This window comes from Falco cherrug, chromosome 9 (genome assembly GCF_023634085.1).
Source record: "Falco cherrug isolate bFalChe1 chromosome 9, bFalChe1.pri, whole genome shotgun sequence".
NCBI classification, from domain to species: Eukaryota; Metazoa; Chordata; class Aves; order Falconiformes; family Falconidae; genus Falco; species Falco cherrug.
In genome coordinates this window covers 24,201,112-24,223,856 of record NC_073705.1, presented here as the reverse complement: position 1 = coordinate 24,223,856, position 22,745 = coordinate 24,201,112, and the positions used below count along the sequence as shown (strand labels likewise).

The 22,745-nt window shown below is 42.9% G+C and overlaps 2 protein-coding genes across 16 annotated transcripts; one reads left to right on the top strand and one right to left on the bottom strand.

Annotated features, from left to right (window-relative positions):
- Positions 1 to 1,272: 1,272 nt before the first annotated feature.
- Positions 1,273 to 21,098, top strand: PDCD4 (programmed cell death 4). Of its 11 annotated transcripts, none has more exons than XM_027812119.2 (13): positions 1,273 to 1,366; positions 5,776 to 5,923; positions 7,098 to 7,196; positions 10,523 to 10,819; positions 11,393 to 11,487; positions 13,186 to 13,299; positions 13,581 to 13,802; positions 14,076 to 14,173; positions 15,681 to 15,795; positions 16,622 to 16,729; positions 17,794 to 17,904; positions 18,904 to 19,043; positions 20,369 to 21,098. In XM_027812119.2, the coding sequence occupies exons 3-13, from the start codon at positions 7,157 to 7,159 to the stop codon at positions 20,427 to 20,429; spliced, it is 1,401 nt and encodes a 466-aa protein (XP_027667920.1). In that variant the 5' UTR covers positions 1,273 to 1,366; positions 5,776 to 5,923; positions 7,098 to 7,156; the 3' UTR covers positions 20,430 to 21,098. The 11 variants fall into 11 exon arrangements, with proteins under 11 accessions (XP_027667920.1, XP_027667921.1, XP_055575720.1 ...); XM_055719745.1 differs by having other exon boundaries at positions 1,351 to 1,466; XM_055719747.1 differs by lacking the exon at positions 1,273 to 1,366 and adding an exon at positions 1,400 to 1,417.
- Positions 19,033 to 22,208, bottom strand: BBIP1 (BBSome interacting protein 1). 5 transcript variants are annotated; one of them, XR_008733777.1, is made up of 4 exons: positions 22,076 to 22,208; positions 21,794 to 21,990; positions 21,247 to 21,610; positions 19,033 to 19,441 (listed from the first exon to the last, which is right to left on the bottom strand). XR_008733777.1 is itself a non-coding variant. In XM_055719751.1 (3 exons), exons 1-2 carry the CDS (start codon positions 22,119 to 22,121, stop codon positions 21,836 to 21,838), a joined length of 201 nt encoding a protein of 66 aa, XP_055575726.1. In that variant the 5' UTR covers positions 22,122 to 22,208; the 3' UTR covers positions 19,033 to 19,441; positions 21,794 to 21,835. The 5 variants fall into 5 exon arrangements, 4 of the variants coding, with proteins under 4 accessions (XP_055575726.1, XP_055575727.1, XP_055575728.1 ...); XM_055719751.1 differs by lacking the exon at positions 21,247 to 21,610; XM_055719752.1 differs by lacking the exon at positions 21,247 to 21,610 and having other exon boundaries at positions 19,033 to 19,419.
- Between the last annotated feature and the right edge of the window lie 537 nt (positions 22,209 to 22,745).

Sequence of the window (22,745 nt, the reverse complement as noted above, 5' to 3'; positions counted from 1 at the left end):
ATCAATGGCTCGCTAAGATTTTCTCCCACAGTAAACCAGTAAAAAAAGACAATTATTCTGAGGTAAAGGCGGTATTCCATGTTTCTGGTTGTTAGCTTTTAAATGAACTCCCTGTGTGGAACTCTTAAATCAAGTACTATCATTCTTCTGCACATTTCACAAGTTCAGCCCTTTCCAGTAAAGCATCTTTTCAGATGTGTGATTGCATTTTGTTAAGGCAAGAATGAACAGATGACAACTGCAGCATAGAAGAGACATGCCTGGAACAGTTTTACAAAGCAAACCCAATTCTAATGCTTCTGCCAGGAGGGCGTACTCAGAAATGTGAAGAGGGAAGGCTTTTTTTGCAATGTGAGGGGCAAGTCCTGGAAAGCCACAACAGAGACAAGGCAAGCTGTGGTTTGGGAAAGTGTTTATCCAAAGCCATTGCAGTGGGCGACACCAGTTTCCATGCTCAGGCAAATGCAAGACAATCCCCCTCCACCTCCCGGGGTGCCCAGCCTCAACGGACGCTGCACACGCAGGTCTGCAGCGCAGCCCTTTTCCCACCTCAAGGTCGGAGTTGCAGGAGGATGTTCAAAAAGAACTCCAATTACTGAGCATTAAAAAAAGCAGAGGCGTGTTTTAGTATCCTTTCAACCTGGCGCTGACGCTGCCTGATGAAGAATGGGATTGCTGTGCTTGCAGTTCATTTTATGAAGGCACCTTTGCAGAAGATGCAAAAGTAAAAGCAGGCTGAAGGAAAAGAAAGCAGAAGGCCAAGAGACAGGCAACTGAACAGAGCAGATTGATTTAACAGATACGATACATTTTTGCTGTCTGCATTATGTGTGGAAATCTAGATTCCAAGTGACACAGTAACAGACTTGATTGTAATCAAACAGCACGGCTGAGGTGTCAGGAGCACAGATGCTGCCTATCGAAAATATTTAAAACAGGAAGTAAAACTTTGAAAAATCCGCAGCGGGGAGCACAACGAAAATGCTCTGCAATGTTTCTAACCCAACACAACTTCTCTCTGCTTTCCACTGCTATCTCTGGTGCTGGAGGTTGGATGACCCACACAAGTCACCCCAGCTTACAGCTCAGATAAACCTTGATGAAAAGCAAAGACCAGCAGCCAAGTGGCTAGGGCAGTCCGGAGACTCGTGGTGTCTATTGTGCACTAGACACTGGGTGGGGGGAAGGGCTGCTCCACACGTTTTGGGGAACTTCAGCCAATGGATTCCTCCCCTGGGTGTTACGGGAGGGTTTGGCCAGCATGTGAGAAAGGGAGGGGAGAGTTTGAAAACAACCCAGCAGGCTCTAAGGAAGGAAGGCAGCTAGAAAGTGACCTGCTCGTCCCTGTGCAAACATTTTGCTCCAGGTGATCAGCGGCGTTAGGGGTGGAAGCGCAGGAAGGGTCTGGTAGCTGCCGGTGGGTCCCTGCTTGGTGTGGGTCGGCGTGGCGGAGGTCCGGGGTGCAGGTAACCCTGGGACACAGGTGTCGGGGCGCGGACGCTGAGCTGCGCAGCCCGTGCAGGTTGCCTCGAGCTGCCAACTGGCCAGAAGTGGGTCGAAAGAGGGGGTTTTCTTCTGTGGGAGAGGGAATGCTGTGTTGTTTTTATGGGGATTTTGGTGGTATTTTTGCTGTTGATACGGCTAGGGGACGGAGGCTGGGAGGGAGTAAGCAGGTCTCTACAGCTCAGAGATTAGCATGTGATCAGCTGTCTTGTAAATATTGCAGGCGGTTTAGAGGTTAGAAAGGCAAAAAGAGGCGATACCTTTTAGCAGACCGGTTGATACAATGGAAAAATACGAATAATCTTTCATGCACATCAGCCCTTTTTCAGGTTACAGTGTTTTAGAAATCAGAAAGTATGTGCAGTTAAATCTAAATGAGATTTTCAGTGATTGATAACCCAGCTGCTAATAAAGTCATTCAGCAGAAGAAAGAAAAATCACACCATTTTTTGTCTGGAGGTGTGCTGGATGGTTCAGGGGGTTTCATCTTCTTGTGATTACTCACCCAGCTTTTGGGCCTTTTGGAAGTGATACAGTCCTAAATTTTACCAGAAAATCCTCTAGGCATTTTCCACAGTGCTTTAAATTCTGTAATTGGCACGATGCAGCGATGCAGTATTTTGTGGCATCTTCTCTTGTGCAGGTGCTGGTTACTGTTTCAGTTTCTCTGCCACCTCTTTCCTCTTCACTGAAAAATCACTTTAAAGCCCCTCTTCTGTCTTGCAGGGGAAGCTGAATAATCTGTGTTAATAGTTAGAATTTATTTTCCAAATCTCGGTGATGACATTGTAGTGTTTTGCTTGGTACATACTAGGCAGTGGAGGTGCAAAGAGCAAACTAGAAATTATTTTTTGATTGATGGGGAAACAACATCTTTTGAGGCTGCCTCTGGGTTGCACATGAAAAAAGTCCTGTGTGAGCATGCTGAACTGTCCTGACTTGAAAATGTCTGCAACTTAGTGTCTTCCTGAACAAGATGTTCTTTCTGTCATTTGTCCAATTGGTCAAGTATTTATCATTAAAACTACAGCAATCGTGCTGCACATTCTTTTAACAGACACTATTGTTTTAATTCTTAAACCTAGATGATTCATGCAGAGCTGGGCCAGTAAATTAATTCAGAGGCTCTTACACAAGAAAAGCTTGGCTCTTATTTCAGTCAAAAGAACACTGATTTGAAGTAGAATTATACTGGAAAAATATGTAAAACCACTGCAAAAGTTAAGTCATAATCTATTAACTGAGGGAGGGTCCTTTTGCTGGCAAAATCCTGCGATCAAAAGTACTAAAGCAGAAGGGATCTGTATTTGCTTCTGCCGTACCACTGGACATGGGCTCTTGGAGTGACAAATTATAGAGAGAAAACAAAGGGTTAGCTGAGTTTTTAGGAGAGAGTGTGAATGGAAGCAAAATACATGACAATGAAAGACTATCATCTCTAGTTAGGAGTCTGGCCTCAGGCAGTGGGTATGCAATAAACAGGGTAACTGTAAACTAAAATAAAGTAGAAAGTTTGAGAGATTGTGGATGGATATGCATGGTTTAGTTGTCAGTCCTAAACCTGCACTGTGTTGAAGAGTTTCAGCAGTGGAGAAGGTGGCTGCAGCACCTTTTTAACCTGTGGGATGGCCTGAACAGTAGGAATCCTGTGTGCCAGCTCTGAGGCAGTTGTGGTGTTTTCCAGTTCCTCTGCCTAAACCTCTGTCCTGTAACACCCAGCGCTGAAGAGAAGGTAGAGGGGTCTTATATGAGGAGGGAGCAAAATGTCTGAAATCCCCATGTTAGCTGGGGGCAACACAAAGAGGTAGTACATTATTTTTCTGATGGGTTTGCTTCAAGAAAAAAAAAACCAAACACATTTTAAAATTTCTGATCAGAGGAGGAAGACACAATGTTGGAAGAAGAGTTAGGCAGAGCTGCCCAGGTTTCCATGGCTGCCTGTGGTGCTGGTGCATGCAGGGCTCTCCTCTCCTTGGCCGGGTTCTGTCAGCAGGCCTGCAAACGCTTGCCCGTCCCCTACATGGTCTCTGGGTGCAACTGTCCCCCCAGTCCTTGGGATCTGGCATTTCAGATCGAACGTAAACAACTGTCAAACTTATTGCTCTCTCACCATAATGCTCGCCTCAAACGTTGGTAGGTCAGGAGATGGTGACCTGGTATGCTTTTGTGAGTGGACTGGGGTATGTTAAGACAGGGAAATGGAAGCTGCAGGTCAGGTGTGTGTGCGATAGCTGCAGAGGACGCCCTGCACCTGCACAGGCAGGGTAACCCGGCTTTATTTTAACCACCAGGCCAGACATCCCAAGCGGGTACGCGCCAGAGGGCCTGCAGGCCAGGGCTTGAGCAGGTGGGAGCCAGGCGGCAGCATGGTGGAGTCTCTCGGACGCCCTCACGCACCGAGGCGTTCCCCTCGCGTCCCCTTGTGACGCGGCGCTGGTGGCGGTGTAGAGCCGGCCGTGCCGGGCCGTGCCGTGTCATGCCACGCCATGCCAGCTGCCGCTGCACACCGGAACGGGTCCTCCCGGGCCGCCCGCCTCGCCTCGCCTCGCCTCGCCACGCCACGCCACGCCACGCCACGCCACGCCAATAGCTCCCTCCCGCTCCCTCCCCGCCGACGCGCCCCAGAGAGCTTCGCGCCCTCCCCCTCTACGCCCCCCCTTTCTGAGGGCTGAGCACCCTCCCGTCCCCACCCACGGGCATCCCGGCCTGCCGATTGGCTGCGGCGGCGTGCGGGAGCCAGCCAATCCCCGGCGCCGCTGGCGGCCGTGTCGCTGGGGGGAAGAAAACAAAAACAAGCACGCCGGGGCGCGCGCGGCCGAGGGGGCGGGGCCGGGCGGCGGGAGCAGCGCGGCCGGGGGGGCGGGCGGCCGGTAACGGTCCGGCGGGCGCTGTGTGAGGGCTGGGCGGCCCGGCCCGGCCTCCTCCGTGCGGGCGCGGCGGCCCTGCAGGGTGCGTGGGGGTGGCCTGGCCGCGGGGCGATCGCTGAGGAGCTGCTGGCCCTGAGTGATTCCTGGCCCCCTGGGCAGGCCGCCTCGCTCCCGCCGTGCCGCCGAGGCCGGTCCCTCGCCCGTGGCAGCCGGGCAGGGCTGCGCAGGGAGGCCCCGCCGCCGTCCCGTGAGGTGCGGGTGCTCCGCGGCCGCAGCTGGGCCGAGTCAGGGGCTGCCGGGCCTGTGCCAGCGTGCGGCGTCAGGGCCCTGCCCCGCCGTGCTCCCGCCGGCCTGCAGCCCTCGGGCACGGCTCCCCTCAAGGGCCGGGCTTGCTCCGCCGTTGATTTCTTCCAGCGGCACGAGTTGTGTAAGGGTAGTTAAACCTTACCCGCTTGTTCTTGCGTGTGGCTGCAGAGCAGCAGCTGGTGTTTGCATGTCTTCAGGGGCTTGGTGGTGGGGAGCATGCCTTCAGGGGCTTGGTGGTGGGGAGCGTTCGCCGAAAGTTAGGGAGAAAAATCGTGTAGGCTTGTGTGGAAGTTCCTCAGGGATGTTTTGCATAGGCGTAAGGTCTTGATAAGTTTTGGAAGTGTTTTTCTGCAGTTTGCGTGGTTCCTAAACGTTAATTTGCTGCTACTGGCCTGTTGGGGTGGAATTGCCTATTTAGATAAAGTACATGTGGTGGTGGTGAGTGCAGAGAGCTGAGCATATGTTATTGGTGGTTTTCAGTGACTTAGGAAATACCCTCGTCTGCTGAACTACCTTAAAAGTACCATTTGTATCACTGATTATTCTTAAGATCTCTTGCAGCATTCTTGTTTTGCAGATGCTTACGTTTACTTGTCCATTGTGTTCCCTTATCTCCTCTGATGTAAAATTTTGCAGTTATTTATTCTGATGTTTTTAATGCAGGTTTTCAAATTGTGTTCTGTAGTTGATTGATAGTACTGTGTAGTATAACTCTGTAAAATATAAAGTAATTTTTTTTTTAATATATATACAGTGATAAATACCTGAAGCTCCAGCAGATCTGTTGGCTTGAGTGGATGAGAGGGTGCGTTGCTTAACTGAGAGTATGTCTCCTGATCAGTATGAAAAGATGCATTGTAAAGCTCAGCTATTCCATCACCCTTGTTAGGAAGAAAGCAGGGTGCTGAATCTCAAAAAGACAGCATATAAATTGTGTTGTTATTTATTATGTGGCAATAGGTGAAACTAACTATAGTTTTAACTAGGGTCCTGTATGGAAAAAGTATTTCTTCCCTTGACATCTGGGACTTGATTACAAATGCTGAAAGTCATGATTGTTATTTAATATAGGTTTTGTCCTTTGTCTTCTTTCTCAAAGAGGTGGACAACTGATGGAACGTTCCACTAGGAAGACTAAAACTGTTATTACAAGGTAGTTTGCTCAGTTTAGACTGAGATCTATACAAAAAAATCTCTCAACCAACAGTGACTGGGAATACTTGAGAACTCCTGAATGAGTAATTGAGGTAACTCTGAAAAAATGTTTTTCTAAAAAAATTACATGGGGTGGGAAAGACTTCTTATTACACAAAGCTGTTAACTGTTTGAGTTGAGATTAGGAAATGCAAGATCATGACAGCTTGATACTGTGCCCTAAACCAGAGTTTCTTTATTGCCAACGGTCTGTAATGAATCATTTGCCGTTAATGGTCTGTGGTAGGCAAGCGGGCATAAGAGGGGAAACCAAGGAAAGAGAAGAAAAGGGGAAGGGAGTGCTGTCGTTTAGTGTCACAATCTTGCTGCTCAACGGTAAGCTGTTTTCAGGACAGCAAAGGATGAGAAAGGGGAAAGAGCTGCTGAATTCTTGGAGCAGACACAAATACCAGTAATATTCACAGATACAGAATGGTTTGTGAAACTCTCAGGCGAAAAAGTATATGGGGCTGCTTAATTTTTTGTGTACATAAAGGAAGGATGGGTGATACCATCTCTTTCACAGCGACATGGGTGGTTTGTAGAATAGCAGCTACTGGGAAGAGGGAGAAAGAGTAACGGAGAGAGAAATGTTCAACGTTATCCCTTGCAGATTGGATGGTGGTTATAAGGAGTGTTTAGAGGGTGCAGAAACACAAATGTGAAAGCTTGTCATCTGTATGTACGCATACAGTAAAATGTAAAGACTCTGAGGGGAGGAACAAAAAATAGCTTGTATTCTAAGGGCTGGTCTGAACTCAATAAATTGGTACTATTTTATCAGTGTAGTTCACCTGAAGAACATTTTTCTTGTGGATGCAGTTATAACATTGATATTGAATGCTTATGTAGATAACCACTTTGCAGAATACGACAATATTAAGTTGATAGAGGTGGCTTTTATCAAACCCTGCATACACAGGCCTTTCACCCTTAAAGTAACGGCTTTTATCCTGGTTCTTCCTTTATAAGCAAGAGAACTGACAGCTGCTAAGACATCAAGGCTCAGATAGATGTGTGTTTGAGGGTGGTGCTGTCTCATGTTACAGCATTTACCTTCCCAGGAACTTTTCGGTGGTTCCTGATAGTTAATTATAATTTAATGCACACACACCCCCACTCTTGTTTTTGCACTGTATTTTGTGAGTGAAGCCTTTTCAGCTTTTTTACTTCTTTAAGTTTTGGTCTAGTGCTTTTCTTCCCCTAAGCTTCTCCATTTCTGTTTAGGCCTTGGAGGAGAAAGCGTTAAGACTTACACATTTCGGAGTCAGTTCTGTTAAGCAGCTATGGAAGTAGAAAAGGAGCACATTTACGTTACTCCAACAGGTAAGTAATATGTTCAGAGTTTGTTTGGTTTTTTTTAATTTAAAATTGCTTAGCTAACCTTAGTGTTCTCTGTAGAAAAATGGTATTACTGTCAATTTTTAACAGTACTGGTTTTAAAAAAAAAAATCTTCCATAAAAAATTTACAGAATTGTTCTTTCAATTATATATTATAGTATCCTGCTTGATTATATTTATTTCAATTTGTTAAAATCATGAAGTTAATATTTCTTTAGCTTACTAAATAATAGTGACTCTGGACTCCTTATTATCTGACTTCAAGTAGTGCTACTGTGAAGAAAAGAATGAGCTCAGAAGTAAAACGTGTAGGTGCATTTAAGAGGTACAAATTGTGGTTTTATGTAGCTATTTAGCTTAAAATTAGAGGAAACAAATGATAAAAGGCTTGACTGGAAGCGGGCTGGCATGGGAAAAAATTACTGAATGTGTGTTAGAGACTGCCCTGAAATTGAGTATTTTGTCTGTATCACAGACGTGGTTTATGATGCTTAGTCAAGTTAATACAGTTTCATGTTGTTTTCTGTGTCTTCCGAAAGGCTGTGATGATCAGCACTGACCATTTTATACCAAAGATTTTTTGTAGGTTTTAAATGTTTTTTGGAAAAAAATAATTTATATGTTAAGGTGGTATGTAATGCAAAGTGGCAACATGCTCTGTATGACATCTTAAACGAGCATTAGTTTAATGTAGAAGATACCTTGCTTCTTATCATTTTAGAATTATATTTGGATAATAGGTGGGAAACTGCTAGATACCTAAATTGACCTAATTTGGTCAAATGAAATTTGTATGTAGGTAAGTAGTTGCTGACTGCTTTGTTAATTAAGGTAGCACCATGAAAGCACAGGTTTTAAGTGTGCCTGCTAGGCTTCATAGCAGGGTAATAAGGTAAATTTGGCTAACTTTTTAATACCTAGTAAGGAAAGGCTTAAAGTTATAGAACACTGTTTTTGCTTATACATGTGTATGTATATGTTACATGATGTAAAAATGAGAAGTTGAAAGGAATATCTGCATCTTACGTATTTTTTATGAAATTATTTCAGAAAATAGTTGAAAACAAGTATGTCTGTCTGTTTAACCTATTTTTTCAGCCTAAGTAACTAAGTAACAGTGGAGGGCCAGCTGGTTATAGTATTATGGAGAAAGGTTGCAGCTGGAAGGGATAGTGTTATATAAAAACGTAGTTTAGTAACGCAGAGAGAAACATTAAGTCGTATGGGTTGGATGTTTCCTGTGGAGTATTTCCTTTAGTCTTGAACCTCAGATCAGGTTTGTGTAAGGAGGTTGGATGTAGCCTCTTGCGTTAATTGTTGGCCATTTTCTTGGGAAACTGAGAAAGAAGTGGTCATTAAAGAGTGTAGTTCCTGGGCAGCCACATCGAAGGTCTAAATTAGAGAAATTCATGGGAGAGTGGATGTGAAGAATTTAAATTCGTTTGTCTGAGATGAGCTGGTTGTGCTGATGGGGTCTCCTTGGGGAATGAGAGGAAGGAAACCTGTTCTGTTTGGTTTTGCTCTTTTTTCCCCTCTGCTAGCTTTATGCAAATCTCTCATTGTTTTATTAAAATGTTAGACAAACTGAGAAAGCTTGTTGTGGGGGATCTTTTTCTGGACGCAATGCATACTTTTTTAGCTTGCAAGCATAAAAGGAATGCTTTTGTGGGAGTAACGAGTGGAAAGATGAAGCTTAGACTGGAATGGCTGCATTATTGTTCAGTATAACATTCACATTTCTGAACACTAGTATCTAAATGCTACTACTTTGATCATGGAGGTGGCACTTGCATCAAGCTTTCTTCATTTTGTAGTGTAGTATCCTCTTTGATATGGGTAAGTACTTTGAGGTTGGAAATGTTTTACTAGTGCACTTTGTTTTCAAAACAGTATTTCATGAACCTGTTTTGAATTGAAAAAATACAGTTCTGAGAAGTATTGCCAAATGAACATTGCTAACTAGAGTGTATTGGAATGGTGAAGTAATACATTCAGCTAAGTTCAAATAAAAATTTTAAATACTTTTCATATTCTGGGTTTATGGCAGTGAGCTTTTCTGTAATGCAGGCTTGGCACAGCTGGAAAAGCAGCTTCTGTGTGCCTCGTCATTGCATTTCCTAGGGCTGGAGCTATGGGTAGTATCTTTGAGACTTTACTGAATCCTAAAGAAAAGAAGGGCTTTGTAACAAGAGAGCTGAGGCTGTTCCTTTGTGTGTTTTCCAATTTGCAAGGACTCCCAGGGTACTACCTGGACTGTAAATAGTTCCGCAGGTGCTTTTTTTAATCTTGATTAAGAAGGGGAAGAAGAACTTAGGCGTTTGCTTATAATGCTCCCAGTAAAACATTCTACTGGTACCGAACCGTATGGCTCAAGTGCAGGACATCCTAACATTGTGAAATAAAAGACTTTAGATCCAAGTTTTAAATGTGCATTAACTACCTGGAAGAGTGAAGTTACTGAACTTCTCAGTGTTCAGAGACTGTATCTATCCTTAAGTATATATCCTTAAGTTGTGAGAGTTTTTTGTTGGGTATGAAACAAAGCTAATTTCCTATTATATATGATTGTGCTGGGAAATAAACCATGGCCGTTTTTTAAACAGTCTTGACCAAAGCTACAGTGAGGGGCAATCCATAGAGAAGAGAGAGATCAGATTGTTTCAAAAGACTACTTTTCTATGAGTCTTCGTTATGGAACTCCCCAGGCTTTGTATTAAATGACTTTTTTTTTCATAGGTTTAAAAACAAAAAATAAGAGTAGTGATGTTTTTTTATTCCTCTAAGTCTGCATTACTGCTTTTCCAGCTGGTGAGCTTTGTTTGAAATTCCTTGAATGAGGGGAATGTTGCATGATGATTTAGGAAATTAATTTTACTTCGGTGACTAGTCTGTTAACGTTAGTGAGTTCTTATAGAATATACTTATTGGCAGTTTTGTTTGTTTCTAAATCAAGAGATGTGTGGGTGGAGTGAGAACTAGGCGCTTACATCTTACACGCTGCAGAGTTCTGATAGTTTTTGTTCAACAAGGGTGGGGTTTTCTGTGGTTTACCTGTTTATAAATGGTTTATTCATTTGCTTTCCAACTCGACATATGCTCTGTTTAGATTGTGGATGGTCTGCGCAGGAGAATAAGGAACTCCTTATTACTGTGATGTGTAGGCATATTTTAAAAACAACATCATTTGCCTTAATGCTGTTGGAAATGAGAGTTCTATTTAATGTTGTAATCCTTTTTAAATATAGTGTGTTTTGGTATTCTAACATAAAACTGTTCATAACAGATTTTTTTGCTCTGTCTCCTTTTTAAGAACTTGAGAATCTAAGTGATGCTCCATTTTCCGGTGATGAAGAAAATGGGGTCTCTGGGGAACAAAAGACTGAAATCAATGGAAATTGGATTCCTGCAACTTCAATTACTGAAGCCAAAATAAATGCTAAAGCAAAGAGGCGCTTGAGGAAAAATTCTTCTAGAGATTCTGGGAGAGGAGACTCTGTTAGTGACAATGGAGAGACGCTGAAGATTGGTGGTGTACCAACGAGCCCCAAGGGGAAGCTCCTGGACAGGCGATCCCGGTCTGGAAAGGGAAGAGGTCTACCAAAGAAAGGTTGGTGTAACTTAGTGCAGAGAGTAGCATGATAAAGATTCTGTCCAAAACGTAGTATATTTTTTTTTTTTTCCCACTGGGAATCATTTTCATAAGCTACAGTCTCTGTGCAGGCATTTGGTTCTTTGTGTTGGATAGTAGATGGCAATGGGAGCTCATAGTATGTGGCATTCTTGTCAGAAAATTTCCTGTGTGTATCAACAATTAACTTTTGTCTTTAAGATAAATATGTTTTCTTTGGAAATTAGTACAAGAATTTGAACTGTTGGTGGTTCACAGGACTCTTATTAATGCAAACTTAAAGCATGGTTATGTTTGAAAGTGCAGTTTCAGCCTTCAGTAATGCATGTGTAGTTTCATACTGCTTCTAGTATCTTACTGGAAAGTGATGAAAGGACTGGTTGGTAATGTGGGAACACGTCACACAAACACACCTTTTTCAGCGTATATTGTTAGAATCAGGAGGTGGGCACAAGCAGTGATACATTACCCTTAAGTGAAAGAATGTTGGGTTGAACTCGGAAGTATTCTTTGTGAACTGGCATTCGTACTTACTGCCCCATATTTTACCAGGTGGAGCGGGTGGTAAAGGAGTCTGGGGAACACCAGGCCAAGTGTATGATGTGGAAGAAGTAGATATTAAGGATCCTAATTATGATGATGATCAGGTAGGCAAATAATTTCTTCATGATGGGTTTTATTTCCTTTATTGATTTCAATTGCTGTGATGCTGATACTAATAGAAGTTTAACCTTGTCAGTTATGTGAATATCAGTCTGGCTGTACTAAGTGCTCATTTTTATGTTCAAGAGCAGATTATTGGCTAGAGACAACTGGTGTGGAAGTATCGTAGTGTAATCTTAGCCCTATTTCTGTGCCTGACTAGGCAGGACCCCTTTCCCAAGTGTGTTCTTTACTGCTGGTTCCCATGGCGGAGAATGTTGCAGTGCTGCTCTATATTGCAAACAGGTACCATGATAAAAACAACACAGACTTTATCAAGTCAGGAGTTTAGTAGGGGACGGTATCCTTTATGGATTTTTCTCTTCCCTGTATTCACAACCCTTCCAGTGTCTTGTATCTACTTAGTATAAATGCTTCAAACTAGTGCAAAGTCGATAGCCTTGGATATTTTGTTTATGCGTATTTTGAGTATGTTGTGGAAGATTGTATCTTACAGCCGTGCTTGGTGGGGTGGGGAGGTAAAGCTCATTGGGCAAAGGGTGCTTTATAACATTAAATCACTGAGGAAAGGGAACACATTACCAATGCAGATTTCCAAGTCTCTGAGATCAATACAATTGTGAGACCATAAGTAAATACTATATAACATAAGCAGAGTGATGGTGGTGTCCTTTGAGCAGAGGCTGTTTGCTGTAGCTGCTGAGGCAGTGGTATGTGGGAATATCAAAACCTTCTTCCAGTATCAGGTTTTTTCCCTGCAATTCAGTGCTTCATGTTAACAGAGCTAGCTATTAAAAATGAAACTGAGTGCATAAAGGAAAGTTTAATGAAGAGGAATATTCTGTGGAACTTTTGTATGCTTAGCTTTTCTAAGGTTGTAAATGGGGACTGATATGACTAGGCTTCTGGACTTCTGCTATACTTAGTGATCATGGAAAGCTTCTTTCCAAAAAGCATTAGTTGAAAAACTTCTTTGTTCGGATTTCTGTGCCCTGTAGTATTGCTCTGAATGTTACTTCTGTAGTCTGCGAGGAGTAGGGAACTGAATTCCAGCAGGGAGATCTGGTTGTGCTAGAACTCTGCAGGACCAGGTTATATAGGAGGCTGTTGCTGTGTGATTCTTTTTTCCCCTTAGGGAACATATTTGCTCACAAATATTCTGTAAATGCCTTTTCTCTGATTTTACGTGCTATGGCCTGTCTGGTCCCGCAGTCACTAAGGAAGAGGAAAACCAGGCAGGCTTGCTGTTGGGGACTGGAGTGCCACTTGCAGGGAGAGGTGCTGGAAGTTAAATCTTGTGCTGTGGCATAGCTAACTGCTGGGCTGGGACAGGGGTTTCTGTTGCTGTCGCATCAGTACGTAGGCATTTGATCTCTGGGTTCATGTGGTATCAGCAGAATCCTTGGAACAGATTGGAGTGTTTGCCATTGTTCAACAGTAAATTCAGCCTTTCAGTTGAATTCAGCTATAATTCAAAATATAAGAAAGCATGACACTTAGCCAGTGTTGTCCACATTTTAATGGTAGAGACATAATCCGTTGTCTGGCAGAATACTGACTACCAAGACTAAAGAAATAAGGATTTAGAAGACGCATTTTGATGCTATTAGCACTGCATAAGATGTAAGAAGAGACATTACTATTTACAAAAGGGTATCTGCTTGTGTTGCCTTTTAAAATAGGAGAACTGTGTCTATGAAACAGTAGTTTTACCTCTGGATGAAAGAGCATTTGAAAAAACTTTAACACCAATCATACAGGAGTATTTTGAACACGGAGATACTAATGAAGTTTCGGTATGTTGCATGCCTTTTTACTACTTTATTTTAGAGGGCAACCTGTAGCATACATGGGAATCCAAATGCTAGTTTTAAATGAGCGTATAGAGATGTTGGCAAGAAATGTGCAATAAGAATACCTAAGCAGTTATATTCGTTACATGAGCAGAAGCTTATATGCAAATACATAAATACATGCATATAAATATTTATATATTTGTAATATATTTGTATAAAATGTATTTATAGAATTAAAATTAGGAAATCTTAATCTGTTCTGTTTTTCAAATCTTATGTAGGAGATGCTGAAGAATTTAAACCTTGGTGAAATGAAATACAGTGTGCCAGTGCTGGCTGTTTCCTTGGCATTAGAGGGGAAGGCTAGTCACCGGGAAATGACATCTAAGCTTATCTCTGACCTTTGTGGGACAGTAGTAAGCAAAACTGATGTGGAAAAATCGTTTGATAGGTTGCTTAAAGAACTGCCTGAATTGGCGTTGGATTCTCCCAGGGCACCACAGGTATATATGTAAAGTTTTATGCTAGCAAAAAAAAAAAAAAAAAGCTTTTTCTTTTGTGGCTAATCCTGATCCAGTAAACTGAAATAGACTCTGTATTTTGAAGAATATCAGTGGATTGCCTTACTGTTTGTAACCCCCTGCCAATTTCCCAGGCTGTTTTTACTTTGAGATGGCTACTTTGAATAAAATCTGACAACCAAGCACATTGTGTAATAGTCTACTTAGAACTACTTTGAAATTCACATTTAATTAAAAATGCTTGTTTTGTTGCAGTTGGTTGGCCAGTTTATTGCTAGAGCTGTTGGAGATGGGATTCTAAGCAGTACCTACATAGATGGCTACAAAGGCACTGTGGATTGTGTCCAAGCTCGGTAACTTTCTTGCTTTCTGTATAGCTGCAGTTTTTTATTCCAGGTGCCAAAAACGATGGCCAGGAATTTAGAACTTAAGGATAAATCATGTGATTCTCTAACTTCTAATTTTTTTCATTTAAAATGATAAAAAAGAAACCCACAAAATTTGCAACTAACAATAAAATCCAGAATGACTCAGGTCAGAGGAGAAAGACTGAAAATGCCTGAAAAATGTATTAATACATTTGAGCTCAGTTTGTCAGGTTTGTTGTCCAGCTTATGTGTGAGGGTGAAAATAAAATGACCTGAAATAAGAAGTGATTATAAAAGGTTTTGTCTTTAGAAGAAGCTTTAATGTGATTAATGAGTAAATATAGCATCAGGACAGCTGTTGTAAATGTTGTGAAATACACAAGGGATTAACTGGTTTGCCTTATAAAGCTAGTGCAGTGCTTTCCCAAACTTTCTCTGTAACGCTGTATTCATCAAGAAGTATAATTATTTTCCATGTCAGGGTGAGAAGTTTGAAGGAGCAATGTCTGGCAAAGAGGGACATTTTAATAACTAGTCATGTTTTATTATTTTTTTCCCCCATTAAGTGTATGTTTAAGGCTTGATAGAGAGGTGCTAAACTCTTGTAGCTTCTAAACATTCCATTTGTAATGATTATATAGTTGGGTACTTCTAGGAGGAAGGGAAATGTTTAGCTGCCTAACTTGAGGGTTCAAATTGTGAAAATTGTCTGTCAGTTATACAACTGTGGCCTGTGATTTGAAGGATTGTAGCCTGCATAGTGCACATCTGGGATGCTTTGCTGCCTTTGCTATTTCTTGGCCAGTCTTTTCTGTTTGTTAAATCTTGGTGAATAGTTACTGTTATTGGCTAGCCCCCAGTATGAGAATCGGGATAACTGTTCCTTCTTTAGCTGGATGGTGCTTAACTGGATCTGGGATTTTTTTTTTTTGTCACCTTACTTCCTTTTTCATTCAGTTCTCAATGGACTGGCAAGCTTCCCTAGTTCATGCTGTCTTTTTGCAACTACATATTTGTGTGCTGTTTTGGCTTAAATTCTCAAGGTTTCATAATTCTTTAGACCCAAACAGAAAATAAAATCTCAATAGAAAAGCTGTTCTTCAGTTTGGAAGCAACTGATGCCTGTTTTGAGATACACATGCCAAGCTGCATTCTTGGAGGAGCCCAGATACAATCCATCTCTGCATAAGAAAATACTAAATTCTCTCTTGTGAGGATGTTTCATGTTTTCCATTGACGGGTCAGGTCTGCTGCCATCACAGGATTGTTAGCTGTCTTTAGCATAGTATAACCAAATGTGTAAAGGTAGCAGAAAGAGAAAGTGGGGAGCTACTTCCTGGCTTCTTCATCCAGGTGTCCCCATGGAGTTGCTGACCCTGACCTCTTCTCAGGGATCTGCTCGCTTTGCCCAAACAGGAATAGCAGTGTGGGAAGTTACAGATGCCTTTTACTGAAGTTCTGTAGTAACTTTTTGAAACACTTTGCTTTCTAGAGCTGCACTGGACCGAGCTACTGTGTTGCTGAGTATGACAAAGGGCGGAAAGCGTATAGACAATGTGTGGGGGTCAGGAGGTGGCCAGCAGTCTGTGAAACACCTTGTTAAAGAGGTAACTGGCTTCTACAAAACTCTGGAGAGAGAAGGGTTTACTGTTTGTCTAAGCTTATCCTGTTTGGGCTGGAAGGAAGAGATACATACATCCTGTAGCAAAAGTCTTGCGTGTTGCTTCTGGGGTCCAAAGTAGTTTTTAAAAACTGATGTAGATTGGTTTTTTGATTTTTGTAGTATTTGTCAGTGGTGGGAACGTGCTAGTACAATACTCCGCATTGCAAGTATACATTCATTTTTGCTTTAAGCAAACCTTTTAAGCAATTAACTTTTTAAGAGCTTACAATATAAAATGGTGAAGTAATTAGAAGAGCCAAGATAAAACTGGCTAAACTAGATATACTATTATTATTTTTTGGCATCACTGATTAAAAGCACAGTAATAACTGAAAAAAAGAGAGATGAAGAAGCAGGAATGTTCAGAGACCCATGCTGTGAAGTAGGCAGGTTGGAAGGAAAAGGTCCTGTTATAATTTCTAGGTTGTGAGTGTAACAGATGATAGGAGGAGTTCAGGAGAGAAGATAAACTTAATTATACCCATATTAACCTTTTATGGTGCTATGTATGTTACGAAGCAATGTTTTCAGTGCTTGTGTGTCTGTATTAACACTATGGATAGGTATTTGGCTTACATTGTGTTTCAGGTTGCTGATAATGTCTCAATGTAATTAATGTCTGTATTTAATCACATTTATAAAAACACTAGCAGCAAGTTTCAGGAGCTAACTTGCTGCTGGGTTGATTGCAGATTATCAAAACAGTTGACAGCTTTTAAATTTCATGTCTAATTAGTGTTGGGCTTCGTGTTTGTTTTAAAATTCAATAGATTGACATGTTGCTGAAAGAGTATTTGCTTTCTGGAGATGTACTGGAAGCTGAACGTTGCCTTCAGGAACTGGAAGTACCCCATTTTCACCATGAACTTGTATATGAAGTAAGGAGAAGTCAGAGTCCCTTTAATAATTTTCAGTAATACGAACAGGTTTGGTTTTGATTTGATGTGGGCATGCAAAATAATACAACTGGAATCTGAAGCTCAGGTGTTTGTTCTGATGTTATTTGAATAACTAACATAGTTTCATGCAAAGTTAAAGGTTGTGTGCTTGTTTGTGTACACATTATGCAACAAGTAAGCTGCTGCTAACTCTGGGAAGATCCAGAGTTAATTTTTGTTTGTTGGCTAAATAGCTGAATTCAGATTATTCCAGATTCTTGAAAAAGCAAAGCTCGGTTTATTTTCTGCTGAGCAATAGCAGCAAAACTCCATGCTTTGTTTTGGTGTTTGTTTTCTTTTAGTTTCAGATATCTGGGTATTCTAATGGGTGTTACCTGTTTTTGTTAAGTTATAGAGCTTCCTTTTCAGGGTGGGATTGTTCAATCTAGCACACTTGTAAAAGCTTGGAGATATTTCAGAACCAGACTACATGAGAGAAAGTTCTCTGCTGTATCTGGGAGACTTGTTCCCACTTGTACTCTTTTTATCTGCCAGATCGGGAAATGGTTGTTTACCAATAAGCTGAACACCCACAATCTACAACATTTTCTTTTCAGTAAATTGACTCCTTTTAGAAAATTCCTTCATGATAGACAAACAGAATCCTTTTAGTTGATGGGGGATGTGCAGATTTGTAGGTTTTAAACTTCTAAGTTCTTCTAACATTGCAGATACAAAATTAATTAATTGCCATCTGTACTCAGCAACCATATGGATATAGTCATGTATCTCTCAAACCAGAGCCAGAAAGGCAGTGTTTTTTCACTGTCTAGTCCTTTCTGGTTTTTCATACTTTCTATCTTTATCCAAATAAATTTTAATCAGTTTTTCTTTTCAAACAATAGTCATGCCTTGAAATTGTGCATGCATATAACAAATGGACTTGTCTCCCCAGAAAATGCGTAATAAATAACGCATTCACTCCTTTTTGCACCTCATATGCTTCCACAATATGTACTTGAACCACTGCTTTTAGTTAACAACACTTGCATGATTTGTCTTAGGCTGTTGTAATGGTTTTGGAGTCAACTGGAGAAAAGACCTTTAAAATGATACTGGATTTGTTGAAATCTCTCTGGAGGTCTTCTGTCATTACTGTGGACCAAATGAAAAGAGTAAGTGTGACGTTTAGAGAATTTTGGATAAGGTCTTCCAAAATTTATATAGTTTTTGCCTCCTTTTAAGTACTATTTGTAGTCTGTTGCTGACTCGCTTTTTAAAAAACTCTGTGGTCATTCTGTATCCCCTACAAATAATCTGTCACTGATACGTGTATGATAGCTGTCATGAACTGGCAGAAGTACAAATGAATTCTGAGTGGTAGTTCTCTGTAGAACTGCGAGGTGCAGAATATTCGAATCGTCAGAGATTTCCAGGTGCTTCTATGCAATTGCGTGGTTCAAACCAATCATTTAAAATGCTGCAATATAGCTTCATTTTTCTTGAATAGAATTTTTCTTTTTATCCAGTAGTTATTCATAATTGTAGTAGTACAGTAAGGACCCACTTAATTACAAATGTCAATTGGAACAGTATATAGAAGGTAATATTTTACACAGTTGGAATAATCCATGGCTTTGTTTCTAGGTATAAATATGTAAGACAGCCATTCTATCCCAGGGCAAACTAGGTACCACTCAAAGACTTGTGTCAGAGTTTACCCAGCTGTACTGCTGACACGAAGTGCTGAAGTCATCTCTGGTTGTCACCAGTGTTTCTCTTACTGCATAAACTGTTGTGGAGACCTGTGGCCACCTCTTGTTATTTACATGGAAGAAAAACTAACTTATCTTCCTTGTTACTACCCATGTGATAGCAACCAGGCTAACTTACACATTCTGTACTGTCTGGATTTCTGACTTCTAGAGAAGTTAAAAATTCAGGTGGTATTTTTATGCCGACGGGTAGTTGTGTAATACTGTGTTTGGTATTGGCTGGCATTATACCTTGCTTTTCCACTGACTTGCAGCTGCTCTGCTTTAGGTTTCTTGAAGCTGTCCATAGTATACATGAAACTATATTGAAAAACAAATTCTGAGTGCAAAAGGGTATTTAAAAATTTTGTAATAAAATCACAGAATAACCAGATCACTGTTTGAATTCTTATATTGCAGGGCTATGAACGAGTTTACTGTGAAATCCCAGATATTAACCTGGATGTGCCACACTCCTATTCTGTGCTTGAGAGGTTTGTAGAGGAGTGCTTTCAGGCTGGAATAATCTCCAAACCACTGCGAGACCTCTGTCCTTCAAGGTACTTGTTTTATTGTAGATAGGTGAGGGCCCTGCTTTTTGTCCCAATTGTAAGTTACAGAAAGCAGGATGTTATGACCGAGGTATTACAGATTAGAACTGGAAACTACGGAGGATGGAGAAGCAGAGGGTTGGAATGGTAAAAAGTTTATTAAGAAGCTGCAGTGATGTGAAACCTGTTATGTGGAGGATGGAATAAATTATTGAGGAAAATAAGCCTCCAGTGAGTCGCAGGCAGCATTGCCTGTATGCTCTCCGGAGGACGAAGGCCTGCCACTCCTCTGTTTTGCTGGTTTGCTTGGCAGAGATCAGTACAGTATTGAGATGGAGGATTCAGGTGTCACAATGATCCGTGTAGGCGACAGTGAAAAACTCAGCTACAGTGGGGGGAAAAAAACCCTGGGGAAAAAAAAAAATGGTTTAAACATACCAAATGGCATCAATAGAGTTCTAAGATGAGGCAACCAATTCTCATGTTTGTCAGAAGGGATAGGATACTTATGTAGAATAAACTCCACACACCTGATCCCTTCATATCTGTCACATGATTTGTATAGTGCTTTTGGTTTGTTACAGTTTACTTATTCATAGCATAGATAATGCTGTTTGAACTGTAGCTAATCACTGTTTTGTCCTCTCCTTACTGGTCACAATACATTTAATAAGTTTCACTTCCCGTGAGGAATACATGTAAATTTTAAAATAGGATAATAAAGCTATTATTTGCAATTTTATGCATTGGGAATACTATTTATTAGATCTTTTCTGGTTAGGGTGTTTCATTAGGCTTCTTAAATAGTCTTAACAGCTTGCAATACATTTGGATTTTGAAATGTGTCTATCAAAAACAGCCTCCATTTGTGGACTTTAGACTTAAAATTGAGTTTGTGTGTCTTGGTAGCAAATATTTTGCAGGTTTGGGGTGTGGGAGGGTTGAAAGTCATCACTGCAACAAAAGCTTGATTGTACTACTGTTACCATTAATACATTGAGAGGCATTTTTGGCTTATTTGCTTCAGTTTTGGGTAGAAACCCACCATTCCTAGGCTTTCAGACTAGCATCTTTTGCAAGTGTGAACATGAAGAGGTAAGCAAAGTAGAAAGCACTTGACAATGCAAATTTTGAAAAGCTTCTTGCAAATAAACATGTAAGATTCAGACGGATTTTAAGCAATTTTATCAGTGATCAAGAATGTTGGCTAATTATGCTGAACTTGCACACCTTGTATTTGACTCAGAAGCGAGGGATTCTTCTCAGTGATAGATAAGAAAAAATGAGCAATGCTACTCTGAATTACTGAAAAGATACTTTTTACTTTCATACAGGGGCAGAAAGCGTTTTGTGAGTGAAGGAGATGGAGGTCGTCTTAAGCTAGAAAGCTACTGAACGTGAGAACCAACTCCTGAAGCCTTAAAAGTTAAAAGGGAAAACAGATATCTATATATATACAAACACGCATGCTTTTTTGGTGTGTGTATGTATATATGTATACACATATATAATATACCAAAATTTTAAAGAGTTGCTTAGAACAGTTCATATTTTTTTAAAAGCACATGTTTTGGGTACAAATCATTTTTTTTTAAGTAGTTTTATAAATTTCAGAAAGAAAACTTCTTTCTTTGGGCATATAGTAGAACAACTGGCCACTCTGCTGTGGTGGTGCCTTCAAATAAGCTATCTTTTTAAGTGCCATATGTTTATGACCTGATCATTCCATGTTTGCATCAATGTCTGACTGCCACCCTTTCTTTCAAGGACAGTGTTGTCATCATAAAATCACTGGTTTATACAAAGCTTTATAGAAGGGTCAAGTTAAGCTGCTGTGATCCCATTTCCATTGCTGCTGAAATACTGTGCTTTGGGAGGAAAAATAGCTGTTTCTTTGTTCTGAAGAGCCCAAGAAAATGGGAGTTGGGTCATAAGATTAATTCATCTGTTCCAGGGGAAAACACTGGTTGGTTTTAGCCCCCATGTACCAAACTAGTCTTTTTTTCTATGTAACTGGAAAAGCAAAAAGTTCTGGTAAAACATATTAAAAATATTTTTTGTGAAGCGCTCCTTTCTGCCTCCTTTTTTTGTAAAACAGAAGGTATTTAACTGTGTTTAAATCTCTGCAATTAAGCCGTACATCTAACACTACCCTTTTGTACCGCACTTAACAGAAGAGCATTGAGTAATTAAACTCATGGTAAGTATTTACCAAATATGTTTTTGAAAAACAAGTGGCTTGCGTAGGAGCATCCAGGCTGCCACCGAGGTATCTTGAACGCTGTCTATGCAGAGCAGCTTTGGCAAGCCCTTTCTCAACAAGGCGGATCTAAGACTCTCTTAAGCAGCGCGGCGGAGCCTCTCCTGCTCCCTTGTGTTTCTCGGTTTCATGTTAAGATTTCAGGTGTTTAGCAATGCTGGGAATAGCCGTGACAGGGCCGGGAACATGCTGTGCTCCGGGAGAGGAGCGCCGCAGCACTCGAGAGAGCCTGGTAAGCCGTTACTGGGGCCGGTGGGGGGGTGTCACTCGCCGCCCCCCGCTGTCCGAAAGGGCCCGGCCGAGGTTCTGTCACCTGCTGGACTCGACAAGCCAAAAGACGTATTTATTTAAAACGTCGCCTTGAAAGCGACAAAGTGGAACCTCTCCAGGGAAAAGGTCTGGGAGGGGGCCTCCCGCCTCCCCCCGCTCCCCAGCCCGGCAACAGCTCCTGTGCTCTCAGCCGGCCGTTAATCCGCAAAGCTCCGTTACATCGCGGTACCTCCGGGCTGCGGGTCCGGGCCCCCGCCCCTCCCGGGACCGGCTAGGGCTGTGGCTGCGGCGCTGCCCCCTCCGGCCGCGCCGCCTCGAGCGCCGCCCGCTGCAGCTTCTCCAGCTTCTCCAGCGACACCGACTTGAGGGGCAGCACCTTGGGCTTGCACAGCACCATGCCGGCCGTGTCCTCCACCGACAGCTGCCCTGCGAGAGGAGACAAGCGCCCAGCGTCAGCGCCGGGGCCGCGGCCGGGCCGGGCCGGCTGCCGGAGCGCGCTCGCCGCCGGTACCTTGCTTGGGTAGCACCTCCCGGAACGCAGCCTTCCCCTCCGGCATGGCGGCTCCGGCGCGGCGGTGAGCGCTGGCACCGCCCGCACCGGCGACCCCTCGCTGAGGGGGAGGGCGCGTCTCCCGCCGACAAAACTACCGCTCCCGGCCTGCACTGCGCGGCGGCACCGGCGGTGTGCGGGCCCCGCTGCCACACTGCATGACGGGAGCTGTAGTCCGCCGGGAGGCTGGCGGCCCACAGCCGTGCCGGGAGCTGCAGGCCACGGCGTGCCGCGGGGCGCGCCGGGAACCGCGGTGGCTGCGCCGGGGCGGGATCGGGGCTCCCTGCCAGCCGGTTCCCCGCCAGCCGCCGCCGGGCCGGGCGCGGCTGCGTCCTGCGTGGGCAGCGGGCAGCCGGGCGCTCGGCGGGGCGGCCGCGGCCCGGGCTCGCTGCGGTGGGGGCGCGCAGATCCGGCCCGGGCCCGGGCCCCAGCGGCTGCTCCCGGCTTCCCGCTGCGGTGGGGCGGCGCCGTTCCCCTGCGCGGGGCCGCCGTGCGCCGCTGCCTGCCGCGGCCGTCCGCCCCGCCGGACTCGGGCTTTGCGGCTTTTTTGCGTTTCAGCCACCAACACCCCCCGCGCAGGCACCGTCCCGCAGTCGGGCTTGGCCAGGGCGTTCGCGTTCCCATTCGGTTT

What these genes read in the sequence shown, in the direction of transcription:
- PDCD4 (XM_027812119.2), top strand. Translation starts at nt 7,157, where the DNA reads ATGGAAGTAGAAAAGGAGCACATTTACGTTACTCCAACAG. An exon ending in GAGATACTAATGAAGTTTCG is followed by an intron (nt 13,300 to 13,580) that starts GTATGTTGCATG and finishes AATCTTATGTAG; the next exon opens with GAGATGCTGAAGAATTTAAA. An exon ending in ACCATGAACTTGTATATGAA is followed by an intron (nt 16,730 to 17,793) that starts GTAAGGAGAAGT and finishes GATTTGTCTTAG; the next exon opens with GCTGTTGTAATGGTTTTGGA.
- BBIP1 (XM_055719751.1), bottom strand. Translation starts at nt 22,121, where the DNA reads ATGCCGGAGGGGAAGGCTGCGTTCCGGGAGGTGCTACCCAAGCAAG. An exon ending in GGAGGTGCTACCCAAGCAAG is followed by an intron (nt 21,991 to 22,075) that starts GTACCGGCGGCG and finishes CTCCTCTCGCAG; the next exon opens with GGCAGCTGTCGGTGGAGGAC.